Source organism: Podarcis vaucheri (genome assembly GCF_965113315.1).
Source record: "Podarcis vaucheri genome assembly, chromosome: 10".
Classification (NCBI taxonomy): domain Eukaryota; kingdom Metazoa; phylum Chordata; class Lepidosauria; order Squamata; family Lacertidae; genus Podarcis; species Podarcis vaucheri.
The window spans coordinates 40,995,411-41,015,253 of record NC_138748.1 but is presented as its reverse complement, the minus strand read 5'-3'; the positions used below and the strand labels follow the sequence as shown (position 1 = coordinate 41,015,253).

Below are 19,843 nucleotides of genomic sequence, written 5' to 3'. Positions count from 1 at the left end.
CAACACAAGGTCCATTAAGATGTTTTGATGTATCAAATCCTAAAGTCTCAGGACCCAGTTTCCTGAAAGAGACTTTCTCCCTATATTGTTCTACCTGGGCTTCAAGATTGGCAGGGGAGGCCCTAAATCAATGTGTCATCGTATAATATCTCACTATCTTCTCATTTCCATTCTTTGGTTGCAAATCCAGAATATCAGCCAGAAACTAATGGCTGGGTTTGTGGAATGTTTGGACAATGAAGCTGCTGAAGAAATCATTAATCCTGATGAAGGTATGAAAGTAGTCCATTTTTTGTACATAAAAATAAGCTGCTGGATAACTGAGAAAGAATTATCAAGGATCCTCAGAATGTGATTATTTGCAGAACTGAAAACCATTTTATTAATATATTTTTGGCCTATAATTGAGTTCAGAATCATGTGCCCTTTTTTCTTATTTTTATAACATTTTGGGCAAAAGGCAGAGCACTAATTTGCAAGCTAGTTTTAAAAGCAATTCTGTAGAAGTCGCTGCTCCACAAAATACTTTTATGTGGATGGACTGGCAATTTATACAGCTGATAATTCTTTGAGGCATGTTGACACGTGGAAATACTTTCGTGTACGCTTCCCTGCCTGGATAGGTCAACACAAGTGATTAGGCAAGTGATTATTTTCCCTGTTGTAACAAAAATGTTGTACATTATTGCAAATCATGTATGTTTCCATTAAAAGCCAATGGATATTAGAATTGAGCACTTCATGAATTTGTATCACTGATGTGTATTTTTGGTTCCCAGAACTTGAAGCTGAAAGGAAGCAGGCCCCAATTTACCATGAAACAAGGATTAACATCCTGAACCTTCTCATCGCCTCTTTGGAGTGCAGCCCACCAAATCTTGCCTTGTATCTTCTGGGTTATGAATTCAAGAAGCCTGTGAGCAACACAAACTTGCAAGACCCAGGTACATGGCTGAAGAGGGCAGGGTGGGGGAGCTGCTGTTCATGTGTTGGAAAGAATCAGTTCAGTAGTAGAAGGAATTAATTTTTGCCCAGAATGGGCAGAAGTTTCATGCTCAGTAGACATAACAAAATGATCTACATCAAACTCGGCCCTCCAGATGTTTTGAGACTACAATTCCCATCACCCCTGACCACTGGTCCTGCTAGCTAGGGATCATGGGAGTTGTAGGCCAAAAAACATCTGGAAGGCCGAGTCTGAGGAAGCCTGATCTACGTCAAGGGTACTTTACTGTGAGTGATTACAGCTATGACCAGACACCTTGCAAAACCTGGCAAGACGCAAGATGAGTCAGACTGAGCAGGATTTAACCCTGCTCATCAGTTGATGTGTGGGGCATTAAATCCTGCAGCTTTGGAGGTGGGAACAGGCATGCAGCAAATCCCACTCTTGGCCATCAGCTGACATGAATGGGCGTGGCTTGGGGGAAATGGACCGTTTGGAGGGCCAAACTAGACCCCCTGAAGGACCAGGATTGGCCCGCAGGCCGAAGGCTGGTCACCCCTGATCTACTTGCTGTTCTGTTTGTTAATTACCTTTTCAAATTTGTAAGCAGTATTAACATTAGTGTGAAAGTATATATAAATTTGACAACATGAATGAATAATTGGATCCTTGCCCATAGTCCAGTTTTGATAAAATGCAATGTTAAATTAGAGTAAAATATTTGCTATTTTTGTGAAGTAAATCTTTAAAATAGGGTGATGTTTCGTTTCTATACATCATGCACAGTTTCCCCCCTAAATATGAATGTTTCATTTTCAAGGTGTATTGGGCTGCCCTAGAACTTGCCTACATGCTATTTTGACCATACTGGAGAATGGTACTGAAACAAGGTCTGGTCCCACAGCGGTTCAACAATCTCCTCATCTAGCAGAATTGTGTTACCAGGTATACATGATATTTCCTGTTTTAGGAAAGCTAAAATGGGGTGCTCTGTATAAATCCAGTGAGCTTTCAATTAGGAGGGAATTGATTTTTGCAATTTACTAGTATAATTTCGATTTTTAAAAAACATTTAACATTGCAGTCCTACTCAGAAGCATGTCTCATTGAATTGAATGGGATTTACTTCCAGGTAAATGTGTATAGGATTGCATGAGTAGATCTGAGTTCAAATACAATACTTAATTAGAAATATATTGGCTAATATTAAAGGAAACTAATATCTGGATTTCTGTCTTGTTCAAACAGGTGATCTATCAGTTGTGTGCCTGCTCAGACACTTCAGGCCCGACAATGAGATATTTGAGAACCAGCCAGGATTTTTTGTTCTCTCAGTTGCAGCATTTACCATTTTCTGTCAAAGGTAAGCCTTTTCAAGTACAGTCTCATAATTTTATTTTTAGCAAGTTATTTATAACCTGCATTTAAGAAAGCACCTTAGAGACCAACTGAGTTTGTTCTGGGTATAAGCTTTCGTGTGCGTGCACACTTCTTCAGATACTGGACAATTTTTTAATTTTTTTATTTCGACTGCGTCAGACCAACACGGCTACCTACATTATTTACAAGTGGCTTGCAAAATATACACAAAAAATAGTAGTTAGAATATTTGTAACATCTACTTCATAAAACTAGTAAAAACAACAAATAACCCAGCATTGGATAGAAAAAACAGATCACAGCACCATTTATGTCACTCAGTCTACAACTAGTCACTGAAGACCATGACAGAGAATAGAATATCTTCAAGGCCTTTTTAAAAGTATTGAAGAATGAGGCATTCTGTATCTCATATAGCATTGAATACAACTTGAAGAGACACCAGTGATCTTACATTCTTTTTTCAATTCTCATTCATTGCTTGGAAGAATCACTTCTTCTTTTTTGCCTTTTTAAAAGAATTTGGAAAGTCTCATCTTAGCAAGATTTGCAAATTCTTGTCCTGGCAGGGAGAGAGAAGTCATTTTTCCTTTTGTGTACAGTGGTGCCTTGCAAGACGAAAATAATCTGTTCCGCGAGTCTCTTCGTCTAGCGGTTTTATCGTCTTGCGAAGCAACCCTATTAGCGGATTAGCGCTATTAGCGGTTTAGCGGCTATTAAAGGCTTAGCGGCTAAAAGGCTATTAGCGGATTAGAAAAAGGGGGGGAAGCGAAAAAATCGCAAGACTTGCAAGACGTTTTCGTCTTGCGAAGCAAGCCCATAGGGAAATTCGTCTTGCGAAGCGCATCGAAAAACGGAAAACCCTTTCGTCTAGCGGGTTTTTCGTCTTGCGAGGCATTCGTCTTGCGGGGCACCACTGTATTTGTAGGTATCTTAGAGCCACTCTGTGTGCATTATTTTTTTCTAATAAGGTGATTAATGTCTGCGTTGTGCAGCTGGAGGGCCAAGAGAATATACATTTCAAAAGCGGCTCCTCTTTTTCAGCACTTTGCCATTAATTACATTGTGTGGAAAACTGCTTTACATAAACAACTTCCCACACAGAGAGCAATGCCCCATTTGCTTACATTTCCAAGCAGCAGATGTGTAACAAATATAACATGAGTCCAACCAGCAATGGTAGGCTCCTCTGAAGTGTCTGTCTTGCTCCCATTCTTGCCCTATCTTGACTTTCAGAGCATGAGATTCCAGCTTTGAACCAGATGTCCTGGCTAATGAAGACGGCCTCTATAGAATTGCGTGTTACTTCCCTGAACCGCCAGCGTTCTCACACACAGAGACTCCTGCACCTCCTTCTGGATGACATGCCTGTCAAATCCTACTTAGGTAAATGGAGAATGGAAGGCTGCTCTAAGAATCAAAGACTGCTCATATCTGAAGGGCTCCTTTCCATTTTTTTATTACTTTCCACGTTCATATCTGAACGATATAATGCTTTCCTTACACTTTATAGTGGCTAACTTTGGAAGTAAATATAAGCCAAGGTTTCAGACCACATGAATTAGCAGTCATGCTGTGGGCCGTACTGAGCATTTATAGTACGCTTTATATATTTTATAGCACTTGAGACGTATTACCATACACAGAATGAAATCATTATAACCTTACAATATTTTAATGCATTTATTAGGCTGGAATTTCCCTAGGTAAAGGTAAAGGTACCTCTGACCATTAGGTCCAGTTATGACTGAGTCTGGGGTTGCGGCGCTCATCTTGCTTTATTGGCCGAGGGAGCCGGCGTACAGCTTCCGGATCATGTGGCCAGCATGACTAAGCCGCTTCTGGCAAACCAGAGCAGCGCATGGAAACGCCGTTTACCTTCCCGCCGGAGCGGTACCTATTTATCTACTTGCACTTTGAGGTGCTTTTGAACTGATAGGTTGGCAGGAGCAGGGACCAAGCAACGGGAGCTCACCCCGTCGCAGGGATTCGAACCGCCAACCTTCTGATCGGCAAGCCCTAGGCTCTGTGGTTTAACCCACAGCGCCATCCGCGTCCCGGAATTTCCCTAGAAAGCAGCATTTTAAATTTTTTTAAGTCCTTTGCTAAGTTTGAATTTGTGCAACTTTGCTTTCATTCATTTGGGAAAAGCTCTCCAAGGAGTATACAAATAAAATTTTCAGTGAAACACAGCTAAAATCCACAAACTGATTTAAAACAAATATGCATTAAACTATCATAACTGAAAGCAAATATAAAATTGAGAACTTTAACAACAAATATTGGTAACTAAATAATGTCTGTATATGCTTGCTGAAGCAGAAAGTTTTCAGCAGCAATCTAACGCAATATAGTGAGGGTGACTGTTTAATGTCATTAAGCAGGGAGGTCCAAGCCACAGGTGCTGCTACACTAATGAAATGCCTCCTCATATGGCGATCATGTGACACTTGTAAAAGTGCAAGATCCGCAGATCAAAGTGATCAAATAGGTCCGCATGGGGCAAGGCAATTTCTTAAGTAAACTTTTTCAAAATTTCAATCCTCTTAGCTGAAGGTGAAGGAGGCATAGAAGATGAAAGCCGGTCTGTTAGTGGGTTTCTTCATTTTGATACTGCTGCCAAAGGTAAGTCTCGTTGTGGCTGGTTTACTCAGTCCTTCTACTCTGGATTAGAACCTGAGCAGTCCTGTGTTTGCTTTTGCTTATATTGAGGAATTGGTGGGTATGAGCCAGGTGAATTAATTTAACTGTAAACTATTGTTTAAATGTTGTGTCAGCAATCTAAAACACAACTGTTTCATGTACTGGAGGCATGAGCTATAAATCTGTATACTAATTTGCAGTTTGTTGGGCTGTTTACTGCACCTCCCGGGGTCTTTTTATACTCCTCAAATCACCCTTTATATGACAGAGCTCCTGGCGGGGAGAGAGAGCCTCAACCAACACTATTGCAATCAAACTGCTGTGTGCATGACAATATCTTGGTCAGATAGGGTTGTACAAGTCCAGGGTCTGACTATATATCAAAGGCAGGGGACCTCTGTCTCACAGGCTAGATTTGGCCCATCAAGTCTCCCCATTTGGCCCACCAGGCTGTTTTCTCCAAACCGTGCCTACCTGCATATGTAAAGTGTGGGGCAAGTAGAGATGTGACAGAAGAAAGCAAGATGGAACTTCCTCCATATCAACTGGGGAGTTCAATTCTGCTTGGTTCAGGTGCACAAAAGACATCTCCTTGCGCGTTCCAACCTTGCAGAAAGCAGGATTGAATTCACCATGCATCAGCTTTTGTGTGGGAAGTTCAGTCCTGCTTGTTCACTAGCTCTCCCAATCACCGTTAGGCCAACACTGAGAGGTGGGCAGGACCATCCACCTGTCCGTCACTTGATGTCATTTGGCCCAGAGGTTGAGGGTGGAATGAAATATCTGGCCCTCCAGGCCGAAAGGTTTTCCCACCCTGCTGTAAGTAGATATTTGTGTCTACATCTAACATTTCAGGTTTAAATGTTTCCTCTTTTTATATATAGATTTTAAGGAAACCATTAGGAACAAAATTTAGTTACGATCAGAAAGCTCTTTCCATTAAAGCTGCTTTAACTTCTGTCTTCAGAATTCAGTTAAACTCTGATTCTTCCATTTCTGAATACATTTTTTCCTTCCTTAGTACGCAGGAAGATCTTGAGCATCCTAGACTCAATTGACTTCAGTCAAGAGATCCCAGAACCTTTGCAGCTGGATTTTTTTGATCGTGCTCAAATTGAGCAGGTCATTGCCAACTGCGAGAACAGAAGTGCACGTGGACCAGTTATCTGCAATGTCAAGGTGAGCAATTTTTATAAACCTCTGTACCTGGCTTCAGTTAGTTTAAGGGTGCAGTGCAGCAAACATTATGTATATTCAAACATTTCCCCCCCCCCCCCCGTGGAAGACTTTTAGATAAAACTTTAACTCTCCCACTGACTTCAGTTATGTCAGCATTTACGTTAGTAGCCTCTCAAACATGTTCTTCCAAGTGAGAATTAACGCTGGAATAATTTATATAGGTTTTTATTTACGTACCTAATAGTGATATGGTTATCTTCAGGCTCATACCACTGTTGTGCCAGCTTCTTTACAAAACACAGTGCCTTATATTGAATGTCTTAAAAGGAAAGCTGACATTTCAAGTTGAACATTGTTGTACTTTCCTTGGCCTCTTACATTTAAGTTGAACTGGGGTGGAAATGAAATTGCGGAAAGGGAATTAGCAGTGTTTTCATGTTCACAATTGTCTCCAAATTTTACACATAATAGATTAGCAAAAGACACCGCTTTCCTTTCTTCAATTCTAGCATCTCCACAAAGTTCTGATTGCTGAAGTTAATGCCCTACAAGGAATGGCAGCCCTTGGGCAGAGACCTTTGCTCATGGAGGTAAGACCACTTAAAATGTGTAAGCTTGATTGAAACCTGGGAAGTTGCCATATACAGAATCCATTTATTGGTCCATTTATCTCAGTATTGTTGACACTGACTGACTTCAAGCAAGGGCCCTACATGGAGATGCTGCGGATTAAACCCAGGAGGTTTTTTTGACACGCATAGCATGTGCTCAACCACAGTTGTGGCCATTTCTTGAAAAACAGCTTCACAGATTATTTTACTACTAATTGTTTTTTGGAAGAGCCCAATATCTGTCATTCATTTATATAGCTCTTTTCACTTTATAAATGCTTTCAGATAAATTACTTTGTGATACTTCATTTATTGTCTCAGCAGGGCTTGGATGTAGGTAGCGCTGGCAATTCTCGTCTTACCTAAGGCCACCCAGTGACTGATGCTGGTTTCACGATGAAGCAGAGCATTGCTTCTAAGGAAAACTGAGACTGAGAATTCTGCTGACCAGAAGGGGTGCATAGAAAGCAATTTGAGTTGCTATTTAAAGGGAATCTCAAAGGGGAGACAACCCACATTCCTCTGATGGCATTCCCCCCCCCCCCTTTTAAGCAGCTCCCTGGCAAAATCCTCAAGCTACTTTTGAAACTTGGCTGAGTTTGAAAGGCAGTCTTAGGGTTCCTTGGGAAACTGCAGAGAACGCAAACGTGTGCACACTCCCTGCTTGATTATAGGCCAAGGATATAATTTAAATTAACTTTCACTGAAGCTACTTTTTAGATATGTCCTTTGCAACTTTGTTTAAAAATAGAGCCTTTTTTGGTCTCCTATGAGATAACCCTTTCCTTGACCGTCCAGGAAATCAACACAATTCTCCAGTATGTTGTGGAACGGAACAAGCTCCTTCAGTGTCTCTATGCTAAGCGGCATGCTCTGGAGTCCTGGAGGCAGTTGGTGGAAATCATATTAACTGCCTGCCCACAGGACCTTATACAACCTGAAGATAGGCAGCTTATTATCCGTGATCTCTTACAAGATTTGCATGACAAGGTAAGCCTCATGAAATGTCATGGTATGGTGACACTGACGGCCAATTTGGGTGTCCATTTTGAGTTTTAAAAATGCACAGTTGAATTATGAAATATCTAATGCTTTCCAACCCATTCATATTTACCAGCAGTTTCCCCTAACAAAATCTATATGTTCTAAGTCAGCTATGCCACTGACTTAGCTTTTGTTACTGTTGCTTCCCAACATCACTTTACAAACTTTTTAACACTTACTCAAGGGAGTTTTGGGAGGCTGGATATGGATGGGCTTTTGAATGTTCCTGGATTGTCATAGCTGTACCTTTCGGATCCAATCAAAGTAGAGAGTTTGGGGGGGGGGGTCCTAGCAAGGAGATCAGTGTTTCTGTACCACACACCGCTTCATGACTGAGACACATTTGTCTCATTGCTATTTAATATTGAACATTCTGCTTATAGTAATTTGTATTAGAGATGCCTATAGAAATTATGCAGACGTGTATCGCAAGCATGTACCAAAATAGCAACTCTTTCTTTTGTTCCCATAAGATCCTGAATGACGATGCTGCTCAGGAGTTAATGCCTGTAGTGGCGGCAGCCGTGTTCACCCTGACCGCCCACTTAAGTCAATGTGTGCGAACAGAGCAAAAGGAGCCATTTCCCGTCCCTTTGCCTGGGCACTCGCAGTTTGTCTTGATGCTGGACGGTTCTTTCACAACACCACCTGGTTCTGAAGGCATGGTGGTGGGATTCGCCTCTATCGGAGACTCTTCTCTACATATCATATTGAAAAAGATTCTGGATTTCATTCTGAAAACAGGTAATTTTTAATGACCACTTTAAAATAGTTTCCATAATCGTTGAAGCAGTTGATTGATGTGCTCCCCAAGTTCTATGGAAACAGATTGGCGTGTGCATTACAAAAGCCAGCATTCTGTAAATAAGTAGAGGTGGATAGCAACAGAAGAATGGTTTATGTGTGCTATCTTTTTCCACAGTATAAATACCCTTTTTTTCTGTCTGAGCAGGTGGTGGCTTCCAGCGAGTGAGAACACATCTGTATGGATCACTGCTTTACTACTTGCAGATTGCTCAGAGACCAGATGAACCGGACACCCTAGAAGCAGGTAGAATACAAAATGGTGATGAAAAGAGAACATGCGCTGCATTTGCAACTATATTGGATCTCTTTATATGACCAGAGTTCACAGTCCCATACTTCCCCCCGCATTCTCCATCAGCAATAATAACTTTATTTCTGGGGGTTTTTCAGGCTTCCCAAAGCCATTATTTCCCAGTCCCATATATGTATGAAGCTGACTGGTCAGTTTTATTTCATGCCCCATATCCAGCCTTTGATTTCATCTATGTTCATAGACTGCAGTGACCCAAAAGTGTGAATGCAGTGGTTACTTTTCTTCTGTCATGAGCACATTTCCATTGAAGGCATCTTGTGTCCTTTCACTGAAGTAAATATGTGTGTGTTTCCTATCAGAGTTCATCCGAAGAAGCTTTTTTGTTTGTATTTTGTTACAAGTAACATTCTTTGCTGAGGGATCTGTTTTCTCATTTGAACATTCCAACTAAAATACTCTCCTCTTCCCCTCCCTATAAAGGCAAATGTAGTTGTTCGCCTTTAATTTTGTCCTTTTCTTCCTCTTTATAGCCAAGAAGACCACGTGGGAGTGTTTAACAGCGCCTGAAGATGCTTACAGTAAACTGCAGAGAGAAAACATGGCAATTATTGAAAGCTATGGTTCTGCCCTAATGGAGGTGGTCTGCCGAGATGCCTGTGATGGTCATGAAATTGGACGGGTAAATAAAATAAGATATTCTGTATTTTAATTTTAAACAGGTTCAGGTCACAATTTGGGGAGAAACACACACTGATGTCTGAATTTTGGAACATTCAAATATTTATTAAAGAATTACTTGACAGTTTAGGATTTTTTAAAAAGAAGTTCAGTAAGTCTTTCATATCTTACATACTTGCTTTTGATAATTATTTTCCGGTGATAATACATATATACCAGGTGAAGTGTGGTAAACGTTTGCTACCTGTGCCTGAGTAATGCAGCTGTTAGCCTGCTTTCCTTGTTACATCATTCAGTTTTTACATTTGGAAAAAATGACTGCATTTGTACTTAAAGTTGGTTCTATAGCAGAAAAGGTAGTAGATAATGAAGAGCGAACATAATGTAAGCTATGACGGTTGGGAAAGAATGCCCGGTGTTTACTCTTGTTCTGTTCTTCATTTTTAAAGCAGTCCATATAGTTTCAATGTAATTCGCCAGTTTGTGAAGAAACACAGTTAATGATGAATAGCATGTACATAATCATGACCAACCAAACTGGACATTATAAAAAAGGTTTTTGCCACTAAAAATAGCATCTACATTTGCCATCCCCCTTGATAATGGCTACCCTACTCAGCAGTCAGTGATCTAGAGTGGGGGTAGGTTAAATGCATGTTTTCTTACACATTTCCTAAATCTGGAGATTAGTGGCCCATTCACAGAATTTATTTACTATCAGAACTTTTAAAATAATATCATTTGAAAACAAGAAAATTTCACTAGTTTTTGCTTTTGTGGAGATTTCTTGGAACTAGCACAGCAGCAACCCCCCTAGAGCACCTCTGAAACTGGGAATCATTTTTCTCTCATTTTGCATTCTAGCAAGATATGCAGCTGCAACTATAGACTAATAACTTCCTATAGTACAATATTTGTTGGCATGCTTGCAAATGTAAAACATTAAAGTATTAGGAGCCAGTATCATCTTAGCTAGTCTGCAGATATTGTACATTCCCATTATTTCAACATAGTTGCAGACCCTGTTTTTAAATAAGCTGTGGCAGATATTAGATAATTTTTGTATCCTTTCTTGAGGAATTGAATCTTTCATATTTGTTTTTCAGATGCTAGCACTAGCCTTGCTTGATCGCATCATCTCTGTAGATAAACAGCAGCAATGGTTGCTGTATCTCTCCAACAGTGGCTATCTAAAAGTGCTTGTAGATAGCCTAGCAGATGACGACCTCAAGCTGCAAAGCTTACTTACACCCCAGCCTCCTCTGCTTAAAGCACTGTACACCTATGAGTCAAAAATGGTAAGTTCTTAATAACTGTTCAGTGACCTGGGCTCCACACAGCCAAATCCTGGATTAATAATCCAAGATGTGCATGAGCATCATGAACCTGCATACAGCCCCTTTGTGCAAGTAAAGATACAAGCACGGAAACCACAGTTAACCAAAGCTTCCCATTACATGCAAACTGGGAATTGTGGTGTATGGCATCCAAACAAGCCAAGATTTGTAAGATAACATGGTTTCATATACCGTTTCCCCAAAAAGAAGACAGTGTCTTATATTAATTTTTCCTCCCAAAGATGTGCTAGGTCTTATTTTCAGGGGATGTCTTATTTTAGCATGAAGAAGAATATGGTACACATTTATTGTCTGTGAGTCAGCCAGACTCTGTCAGTGCAGAGCAAGCAGCAGGCGGCAGATTGTCCTGGCGGCCGCATGGGCTCTCTGATTTAAAGAGACCTTGCACTGCCTGAACAGCTCCGGCTGCCCTGCGGCCAATCAGTGAGCTGCGCGGTGGCGCCCGCTGCTACGGTCCAGAGGAGTCAGACGCCTTATGGTAGCTTCAGGGGCCTTACCGTATATTCCGGGGAGGCCTTATGTTTGGGGGAGGCCTTATTATCGGGGAGGTCTTTTTCAGGGGGGGATGCCTTATATTACAGCGAGAGGCAAAACTGGAAGTAGGTCTTATTTTGGGGGGATGTCTTAACTTTTGGGGGGAAGATGGTACTGGCATGTTTGGGAGTCACTGTTCCCAGTTTGTGCATAATGGGAAGCTATGGTCAGTTGTAGCTTCCTGGCTTGTTTCTCTATTTGTACGGCAGGAGGAACCACGGCAAGAGCAAAAGAAACTGTGTGTGGGTTCATGGACCTCATGCATAACCTGGCTTAATAAGTGTTGTGTCACATCAGGGTTCCTATTACAAATATTAACTAGATAGAGATGTCTTATCCTCATACTTCTTATAGCTTACTTAGTGGTATAAAACACAGGGTGTTCTCCTCTCCAGCTGTAGGAAAGTTCTTTGAAGAAAGAAAGGTGTGTCAGGTTGCTGGACTAGGATTCCTACTTCCATCCTAGTCTTTTCTCCACTTCTGTACATAGCAAGTTCTGGATCTGCTCTGCTGTACTGGATCAGGCGAGAGTTCCCTTTCTGCTCCTCAGCAGTTGCTTGTCTTTTAAGGGGCAGTAGCCTGTATAGCCAGTATCCGAAATCTGAAAACCTACGGTAATTCAACAAGTTGCGGGTGCTTTAGAATTTAGAATTTCTTGACCTGCAGCTTTTACACACACACACACACACACCAGTTCTGCATGGCACGTTGCCTCTGAGGCTTAGAAGCATTTCAAATGCAGTTTATGAATTGTTATGGGGGATCAGTTCATAGAAAAAAACCTCTCAGCAATTTCTTAGATTAGTGCAACACCATGTTGCTTTTAAATCCTAGAATTCTAAATAAGTGTATTTTAAATCACGTCCATTGGATGAGTTAAATAAACAAATTTAATTCAGTTTTTGTTTTTTAACTTGAGGGTATGTTTTAAGGTTGCTGACAGAAAAAGACTTAAACAAAAATATTGTCCTATGTTCTTTTTGAAATTCATTTTCTTTCTTTTTTACAATCTGTTCCAGGCATTCCTGACCAAAGTGGCCAAAATACAGCAGGGAGCACTAGAATTACGTAGATCTGGAGTGATTGTGAAGCTTGCCCAGTGTCAGGTCTATGACATGCGACCGGAAACAGATCAGCAGGGGTAAGTGTCATACAATTTGTCCTCAGAGTTATGTCCCAAGTTGCGAACACATCCCGAGAACAAAATCTCTCAATGCTGAGGCCCCACTCCGTGTTTTACAACGATTAACATTTATATGCCTTCATTGAATTCATGCTGCTGTGTCAGGAAGGATCCTATCCAAACAGGTATAAGTATATTAGTAATAGTGCATGTTTGCTGGAGATGTGGTACAAAATTATTTCACTATAAGTAGCTCTGCAGCCTTTGACTCCTGTGCTGCACTGTTGATAGGAACAAGCCTCTCTTGAGATGACTGTACCATAAGATTTGGACTCCCTCCTTGCAGACTGAGGGTGTAAATATGTGAATCAATTATATTTCTTAAAGCTATGTCAGTCTCCTCCACGTCTTTGATTCTTCAAAGGAGGACAAACCCTGGGGAGCTCCTGGAACCCACTGGGCTTTTGCTACCACTTGACTTAGAGTGGGGTCAGCGCTCAGCTTTCATAACTTTTATGTTCTGATGAGTTGCTGTGATGTTTTTAAAAATCTACCAGTTAATTACTTTCTCATTTTCTTTTATCTCCTTTCTTCAGAATATTTGGAATGCGAGAACCCCCCGTCTTTATTCCGGCTCCTGTAGAACGCTATCGCCAGATTCTTCTGCCAGCTCTTCGGCTGTGCCAGGTCATCCTCACATCAAGTATGGCAGAGCACGCACAGGCTGCAGGACAGGTAAGGGAAAATGCAAGAAACTCCTAGTGGTGTCGGCTATTCATTACTGTTACTCCTTGCCACAGCAGACTTCGTGTTTTATGTTTTGTTATTTCCAAGCCTCCTCTACTGATACGTTGTCCTAAAGTTCTTAATTGTATTTTATTTTTATTTCTGTATATACTTTCTTGTTTCGTTATAGGTTTTGCAGTTCCTAATATCACATTCAGATACTATCCAAGCAATCTTGCGGTGTCAAGAAGTCAGTGTGGGGTCGTTGCAAGAACTGGCCTTGCTGACTGGGATAATCAGCAAAGCTGCTCTGCCTGGTGGGTACCTTTAGCAGCCAGTTTATAGTCATTCTAATCATTAACTTTGTTACATACAAATATCTCTTTCATCAAACTCACCTTTGTAAAACTATGTGCAAACTTTTGACTTGCATAGAACTGAATAGGCGTGTCAAGTTCACAAAAACTCTTGGGCTAATGTTTATGTGTCGCTTATTTGATTATGCATTCTAACCAGAAGAAGAATAAAAATAAGTATTGAGCCCCCATTGTATTATATTTCATTAGGTGCACTAGGTGATTTTGACCTTGATGTTACTGAAGGGATGCAGATTGAACTGCAAGGACATATTGGGCGATTTCAGGTATGCAATTTTATGATCACAGCAACTGTTTCGTGTTAATGGTTTGAATTCAACTCCCTCCTCCCTGGCATGACAGACATGCAATAGATAACAAGCAGCTATACCTGGCAGGCGGAAACAGTCATCAGTTTCTCTACCTTCCTTTGATTTTCAGCGCCAGTGCTTGGGCCTCCTAACAAGGTTTGGTGGTGGTGATAGATTGCGTCAGTTTAAGCTGCAAGACGATCAAGCAGAGGGAGACAAAGTGAACAAGAGAGATGAAATTGAACTGGCCATGCAACAGGTGAGCCTCTGCTGAGTAATACAACTAAAAGTCCCTTTTTCACAATGGTAAAATGTCTGTTTCTCCTTTTTTTGCCATTATCCTAAGGGTGTTGCTGTTCTTGCTTTTTATCTTCCTCTGCAGATCTGTGCCAATGTGATGGAATACTGCCAGTTGCTGATGATGCAGTGTGCTCCCACCTTTGAGCACACAGTCTGCCTCTTCACTCCTAGCCTGTCTGAGACCACGAATCGAGATGGACCTCGACAAGGTTGGTTGGTGGTTTTACTGGTGTAGAACAAATGTCGAGTGCCAGCTCGACATCTGAAGAAATCAGTCTCACACCATGATGGGTTGAAGAAATATGGCTGCTCTGGCTCCCTAGAGCTACTGCAGCACAGCCTTTATTGTGTGAAGTCAGAAAGATACAAAATACAAGCAAAGCAATTTGTTCTCAGCCAGCAGATAAGGACCATCACACTAGACCATGCGAGCATCAGGCCATGCTAGTTGACCAATCATTTGGGACAGCACGAGCTATTCACGCGCTGTTCATGCTCCAAGGATGCTTTTAGCTATGAAATCACCCTGCAACAATAAGAACTTTGCTCATGCTCTCATGTACAAGCAATCATTTTCCCACAGTATTCCAGAAGCTGAGTTAACACTGGCAAGAAGTTAACGAACCTCGGCATGTTCTTTCTCATATACTGAAAATTCCCTTTACATTGTGTTATGAGATGCTGCAGGAAGGTTTGAGAAATTTTCTATGGTGGGTCAGGCTTTTAAACAGCTTATTTATTATTATGTCTTATATATCAGTCTTATATCTTGCCAGCAGTTTTATATGACAGAAATAGTGATTAGGCTGTGAAAATACTGCCCAGATAGCCGTATTTGGTTGTGTGAAACATCTATCACAAAATAAGTAATGCGGTTACATCAATTTATCTTTGTATTTATCTATATATTAAATTAATTTAAATGTTTATAAATTTAGGCTTTAACTACTGCCCCTCAGGGAATTTAAGCTAATTTTTAAAACTTGGATTGTCATCTGTTTTAGATCCACAAGCAACGGTGATTCCTTATTGGCGTTTGCCTGGCTTGGGTATAATTGTCTATCTGTTAAAGCAGAGTGCCAATGACTTCTTCAGTTACTACGACAGCCATCGTCAGAGTGTTAGCAAGTTGCAGAATGTGGAGCAACTGCCACCAGATGAGATAAAAGAGGTAACCAACTTCTGTTCCTTTGAGTCTCCTTCAGATTTATTATGCAAAAGAATGTATCGTTATTGTAAATAACCAGTTGGTGAAGGAAAGCTTAGTAAATGTATCAGTGGCCATAACATTATTCTAACATTCCAGAAAAGCATCCTGTTGGGATTTTCTTTCAACATCTATATTTATACTTATTAACTCTCAGATGGGCTAGTGTGAGGTAAACATTCTGGGTTTAGACACATCTAAACATTTTTACTTTCCCTGATAGAATAAAATTACATAATTAAACTATTTTTCCCCATCAAACTTCGCAGAGATTATCAGCTTAGGGATTAGTTTGTCTGAAAATATGTAAGTTGATTTCTTTTAAGAACAAAAGTAGTCATAAATCCAAAGCTTCCCATTAACATGTTTTTAAGTTTTCTGTAAAATAGGATAAAGTCAGATTTTCTGTGTAGTGGAGTCTGTAGGGCTCCTACACACTTTAGTGAACAGCTACATGGTAGTATGTCTAGTATGTCTTTATATGTGTGTTTGTTCTTTTCACAGTTGTGCCAGTCAGTTATGCTCGCTGGAGTAGACAAAATTTCTACTACCCAAAAATACATCTTGGCAAAGCGACGGTTGGTGAAGTTGATCAACAATCGAGCCAAGTTGCTTTCTCTGTGTTGCTGTATCTTTTGAGAATTATGACGAGACACTGAAAATTTTACTGGTGAAATTTCTAAGTCAGCTTTTTTAAAAAAATTGGAAATTCAGAACTTGTTCATGAAATCTGAGGGAGAGAGGGGCTTATTCGTCAATCTTCACACTTTAAATATTGACTTTTCTAGATCATGAAACCTTGCAGCGTATGGTACCCAACTAAGGACTCACTCCTTGCAAACCTGAACTTGTGATGTTTACTTACAGATAGATGGAAGTGTCTCCTTCATTCAGATATGTGGTTAACAATGAATAATTTATATTACAAAACTGCATTATCACCGGTCTAGAAACTAGCTCCAATGCCCTTCAAATTTATCAGAATGAATTTTACAATGTAACATAAGAAAATGTCAAAACCCGGTTTTTGGTTACTGATATGAATCTCATTCGTAAACAGTGGAATATAGTAAGAGAGAAGGTTCTGTCCCTTTTTAAGAGGCAGAAGTAGTTTCTGGTCTTAAGGGTTTCTTAATTTCTTTTTTGTTTGTTGGACATGTAATGCAAAACTGTTAAATTGTTTAATGCTTTAGTAGTGTGTGTTGGTGGTAAGGTGGCTTGCAGTTTCTTCTTACACATGTTTGTTTGGGAAATTACCAGTGTAGGGCCTTCTCTGTGACTTTGGAACCCCCCCCCCCTCCCTAGGGAAACTAGACAGGCTTCCTCCCTTCTGGTTCCAACAGCCTTTTGGGAATTGACTGCTTTTAAATAAAGGACTAGTGCTGTGCTGTTGCTTTTTTGTAATTATGTATGTTTGATAGAATTCAAGCTAATTACATATAAAAAAATCTGTTTCAATGTTTAATTTTTCTATGTTTTTAGTGGTTTTGGTTTTATCTGTAAGTTGCCTTGAGTCCTGTCAGGGAAAAAGGCAGAGTATAAATATGATGTTGTTTATGGTGATGATAACAATAGGACAGTATCAACAACAGTTTTGTCTCCTACCTGTGTTTTGGAAATATGCATGAATGTTGTGGGGAAAGATCTGCCCTGGAGAAATGCGGTCTTGTTTGTGTTAGTACTTAAAGATGGTTAAGTTTTCTAGAACAATGTTGAGGCAATATAGGGGCTCTTAGGAGCCCTCGTTTCCAAATTCTCTCTCTATATATATATATGCATTTTCCTTTACTAGAAATGCTTGCAGATATTATAGAAACGTGCCTTTTCATTCTTTGGCGGCACCTTGAACACTATCTGCTACACTGTACCCCGACGGATTCTCAAGATTCTCTTTTGGCCTCCAGGAATCGGATAAAGAGCAGAAGATTACAAGGTAATTTTAGACTTTTAGGGATTCTTGTATTATGCTGTGTGATTAAAGTTACACACTAGGTTATGACAGTGTAATTAAGAATTCTGAATGGTTTTTAGCCTGCTTAAGTAAGTTTAGTGGTAACAATTTTTTATTCAGTCATAAACATTACTTTTGTTTGGTGCAAGCAGTATGTGTTTGAATGCAGTTTTGGCAATTGTTGCACCACAGTAGTGCAGGGAGGGATTTCTTGCATTGATTGGACTGATCTTAATTGGATTATCAAACACAGCTGCATTAAAAATAGGTGTCTCTTGTTCAACAAAATTACACTGAAGTACTTTATTATTTTGTTAAGTTCAGCAAACTTGTTGAATGTTGTAAAGTTTTGAGCTACCTCCTCAAGAGGTGAACTCAATAGGTCCTTTCAGGAGGAGTCCTTTGGGGGCTAGCCAAGTAGTTTTATGGGGGTGGTAGATGGGTGACAGGTAACATTGATAAGGGAGTTTGATGGGGAGAGATTCCACCAACAAGGTTCAGATCTCCCAAGTCATGTTTCCTCTCAGTTCAAAAGAAAAAGTTGACTACCTTTTTCCTATATACTGTGGAATCTTTGTCTGTGCCCCCATATGTTCAGATACTTTATGGCACTGATTTGTGGGTTGCAGTAGCTTAATGATCCCACCAGCTGAAGCCAGGTGTATTACTGTTGCACCTGTATACAAGTCACAGAAATTCAGATCGTGGCTTTGCCAAGTTGAAAGCTAGAGGTTGACTTAAAGGAAAACCAGTTTGGTTGCCTGGGACAAGTAAGTCACTTCTTCCTGTATGTTTTGGTGAAAAATTAGGATAGGAAGATGATATGGTATAGAGGCGATTACTGTATAGACAAAACAAACTAGAAATCTTAAAGCACAGTCCTATCATATCTACTAAGCTGAAAGTGCTCTTGAGTTCAGTGGCACATAGGCTACAGTCCTATAAATTGTTTTATGTTACACATTTTGAAAGCTTGTTTTGTACCTAAAAGTAACTATTGTCATTTTTTTAAATTCCAAGATACCTTTAGTTCAGATCCTAACTTCGATTTTAAAAGTGGATTGAGCAGAGTGAGCCAACTTGATATAGATCAGGTAAGATCTTTCAAATAGTCTTTTCTGGAAACAGTGGCTCAGTTCACACATAATGCTAACCTTGGTTTAGTGTGATGTGTGGACTCCTGAAGAAGAGGCTGCACCTACTCCTCTTCTGGTTCTGCTGCTGCTTTGACTTTATCTGCTCCAGACAAATGAGCTGTAACCTAGTTCATTTTTCTATTTGGGAAGAAATATAGAATAAACTCTGAGGAACTTGTAGAACATCATTCATGCTTCCCATTATATCTTGCATAATTACTGAAGATGACTAGTTACATTTCCACTTCTGGATGAGAGATCCTTCTGAAATAAAATTTAAAAGGAGTACATTGTTAAGATTGCAGTTATCCCTGATCCTTTGATTTTTTTTCCTAACTTGAGAAATAACTCATTGAGACCAATGTTTTATCATTCAAGGGTTTATGATATGCCTTCCCCTCACAAATCCACATAACTTTAATTAAACTTTATATGAGAATAAGAAAGAAATGTTTGTTTGTTTAAAAAACAGGGTTTAATGAACAGAAGTTACATCATAATTTTTTTCTCCACTCCTCCAGCTTCAGATTGAAGCCATCAACAGTTTTGGGGAATCGCTGCAGAAGAAGCTCCTTGACATTGAAAGCCTCTATTCTAAGGTCCGATCACGCTACACTTTCATTCAAGCACTCGTTAGACGTATCCGTGGACTCCTGAGGCTATCAAGGACCTGAAGACTTATGCTTTTGCCTCACTGAAGTTATTTTTTGTACAAGTGTCATTTTCTAAATTATGGTCAAAACTATTTTGCTATATTTTTTCATTCAAATAATGAATCAGTTTTGTGTAATTCTTTCTATTTCCACCTATTGAAGGGGGGGGGAATAAACATTTTTTAAATAACATACATACAATCATCTTGAGTAGAAGCAAAAAACAAAACTATTATGGAAAGGAGATGTAATTTAAAAGAACAAATTAGATCAGAAATGGGATCTTGGCTGATTTTTCACAGCTGTAACAAGTACAAACCATGCCGATGGGAATAAAGATTGTTTTTTGGGATTCAATTCTTTGTTGATTGCCAAAATAGAAGTAGAAAACCAATCAACCCACTTCATAAGTAACCACTCTTCACGTCAGCTGTACTCTTGCCTTAATGCTTCCAAAAGAGAAGTAGTAACAGTTTTGTAGTTATATATAATATGCAGTTAGGGATAAAGGGAGAGCAATGTATCCTGGGGAATCTAGGTTACCGGACGTTACTTATTTTATTGTGTACATATTCATTGTGAAAACTTCATTCAAAAGTGGATGATGTGCTTAAACCATTAAAATCCTTACTGATTTTAAAACTTAA

The 19,843-nt window shown here is 39.9% G+C and overlaps 1 protein-coding gene across 1 annotated transcript in view; it reads left to right on the top strand.

The window, feature by feature from the left end:
* Positions 1-19,843, top strand: part of NUP205 (nucleoporin 205) — a 37,536-nt gene extending 17,693 nt beyond the window's left edge. The window contains exons 20-43 of the mRNA XM_082238653.1: positions 191-272; positions 780-944; positions 1,767-1,891; positions 2,195-2,309; positions 3,563-3,712; positions 4,877-4,951; positions 5,991-6,148; positions 6,658-6,738; positions 7,558-7,749; positions 8,277-8,547; positions 8,756-8,854; positions 9,394-9,542; positions 10,648-10,839; positions 12,453-12,574; positions 13,153-13,291; positions 13,473-13,599; positions 13,849-13,925; positions 14,080-14,208; positions 14,332-14,458; positions 15,254-15,420; positions 15,961-16,084; positions 17,261-17,389; positions 18,428-18,501; positions 19,065-19,843. Of these exons, the coding sequence (XP_082094779.1) occupies positions 191-272; positions 780-944; positions 1,767-1,891; positions 2,195-2,309; positions 3,563-3,712; positions 4,877-4,951; positions 5,991-6,148; positions 6,658-6,738; positions 7,558-7,749; positions 8,277-8,547; positions 8,756-8,854; positions 9,394-9,542; positions 10,648-10,839; positions 12,453-12,574; positions 13,153-13,291; positions 13,473-13,599; positions 13,849-13,925; positions 14,080-14,208; positions 14,332-14,458; positions 15,254-15,420; positions 15,961-16,084; positions 17,261-17,389; positions 18,428-18,501; positions 19,065-19,217 (3,222 nt within the window). The 3' untranslated portion in view covers positions 19,218-19,843. The remainder of the gene's footprint in view (positions 1-190; positions 273-779; positions 945-1,766; positions 1,892-2,194; positions 2,310-3,562; positions 3,713-4,876; positions 4,952-5,990; positions 6,149-6,657; positions 6,739-7,557; positions 7,750-8,276; positions 8,548-8,755; positions 8,855-9,393; positions 9,543-10,647; positions 10,840-12,452; positions 12,575-13,152; positions 13,292-13,472; positions 13,600-13,848; positions 13,926-14,079; positions 14,209-14,331; positions 14,459-15,253; positions 15,421-15,960; positions 16,085-17,260; positions 17,390-18,427; positions 18,502-19,064) is intronic.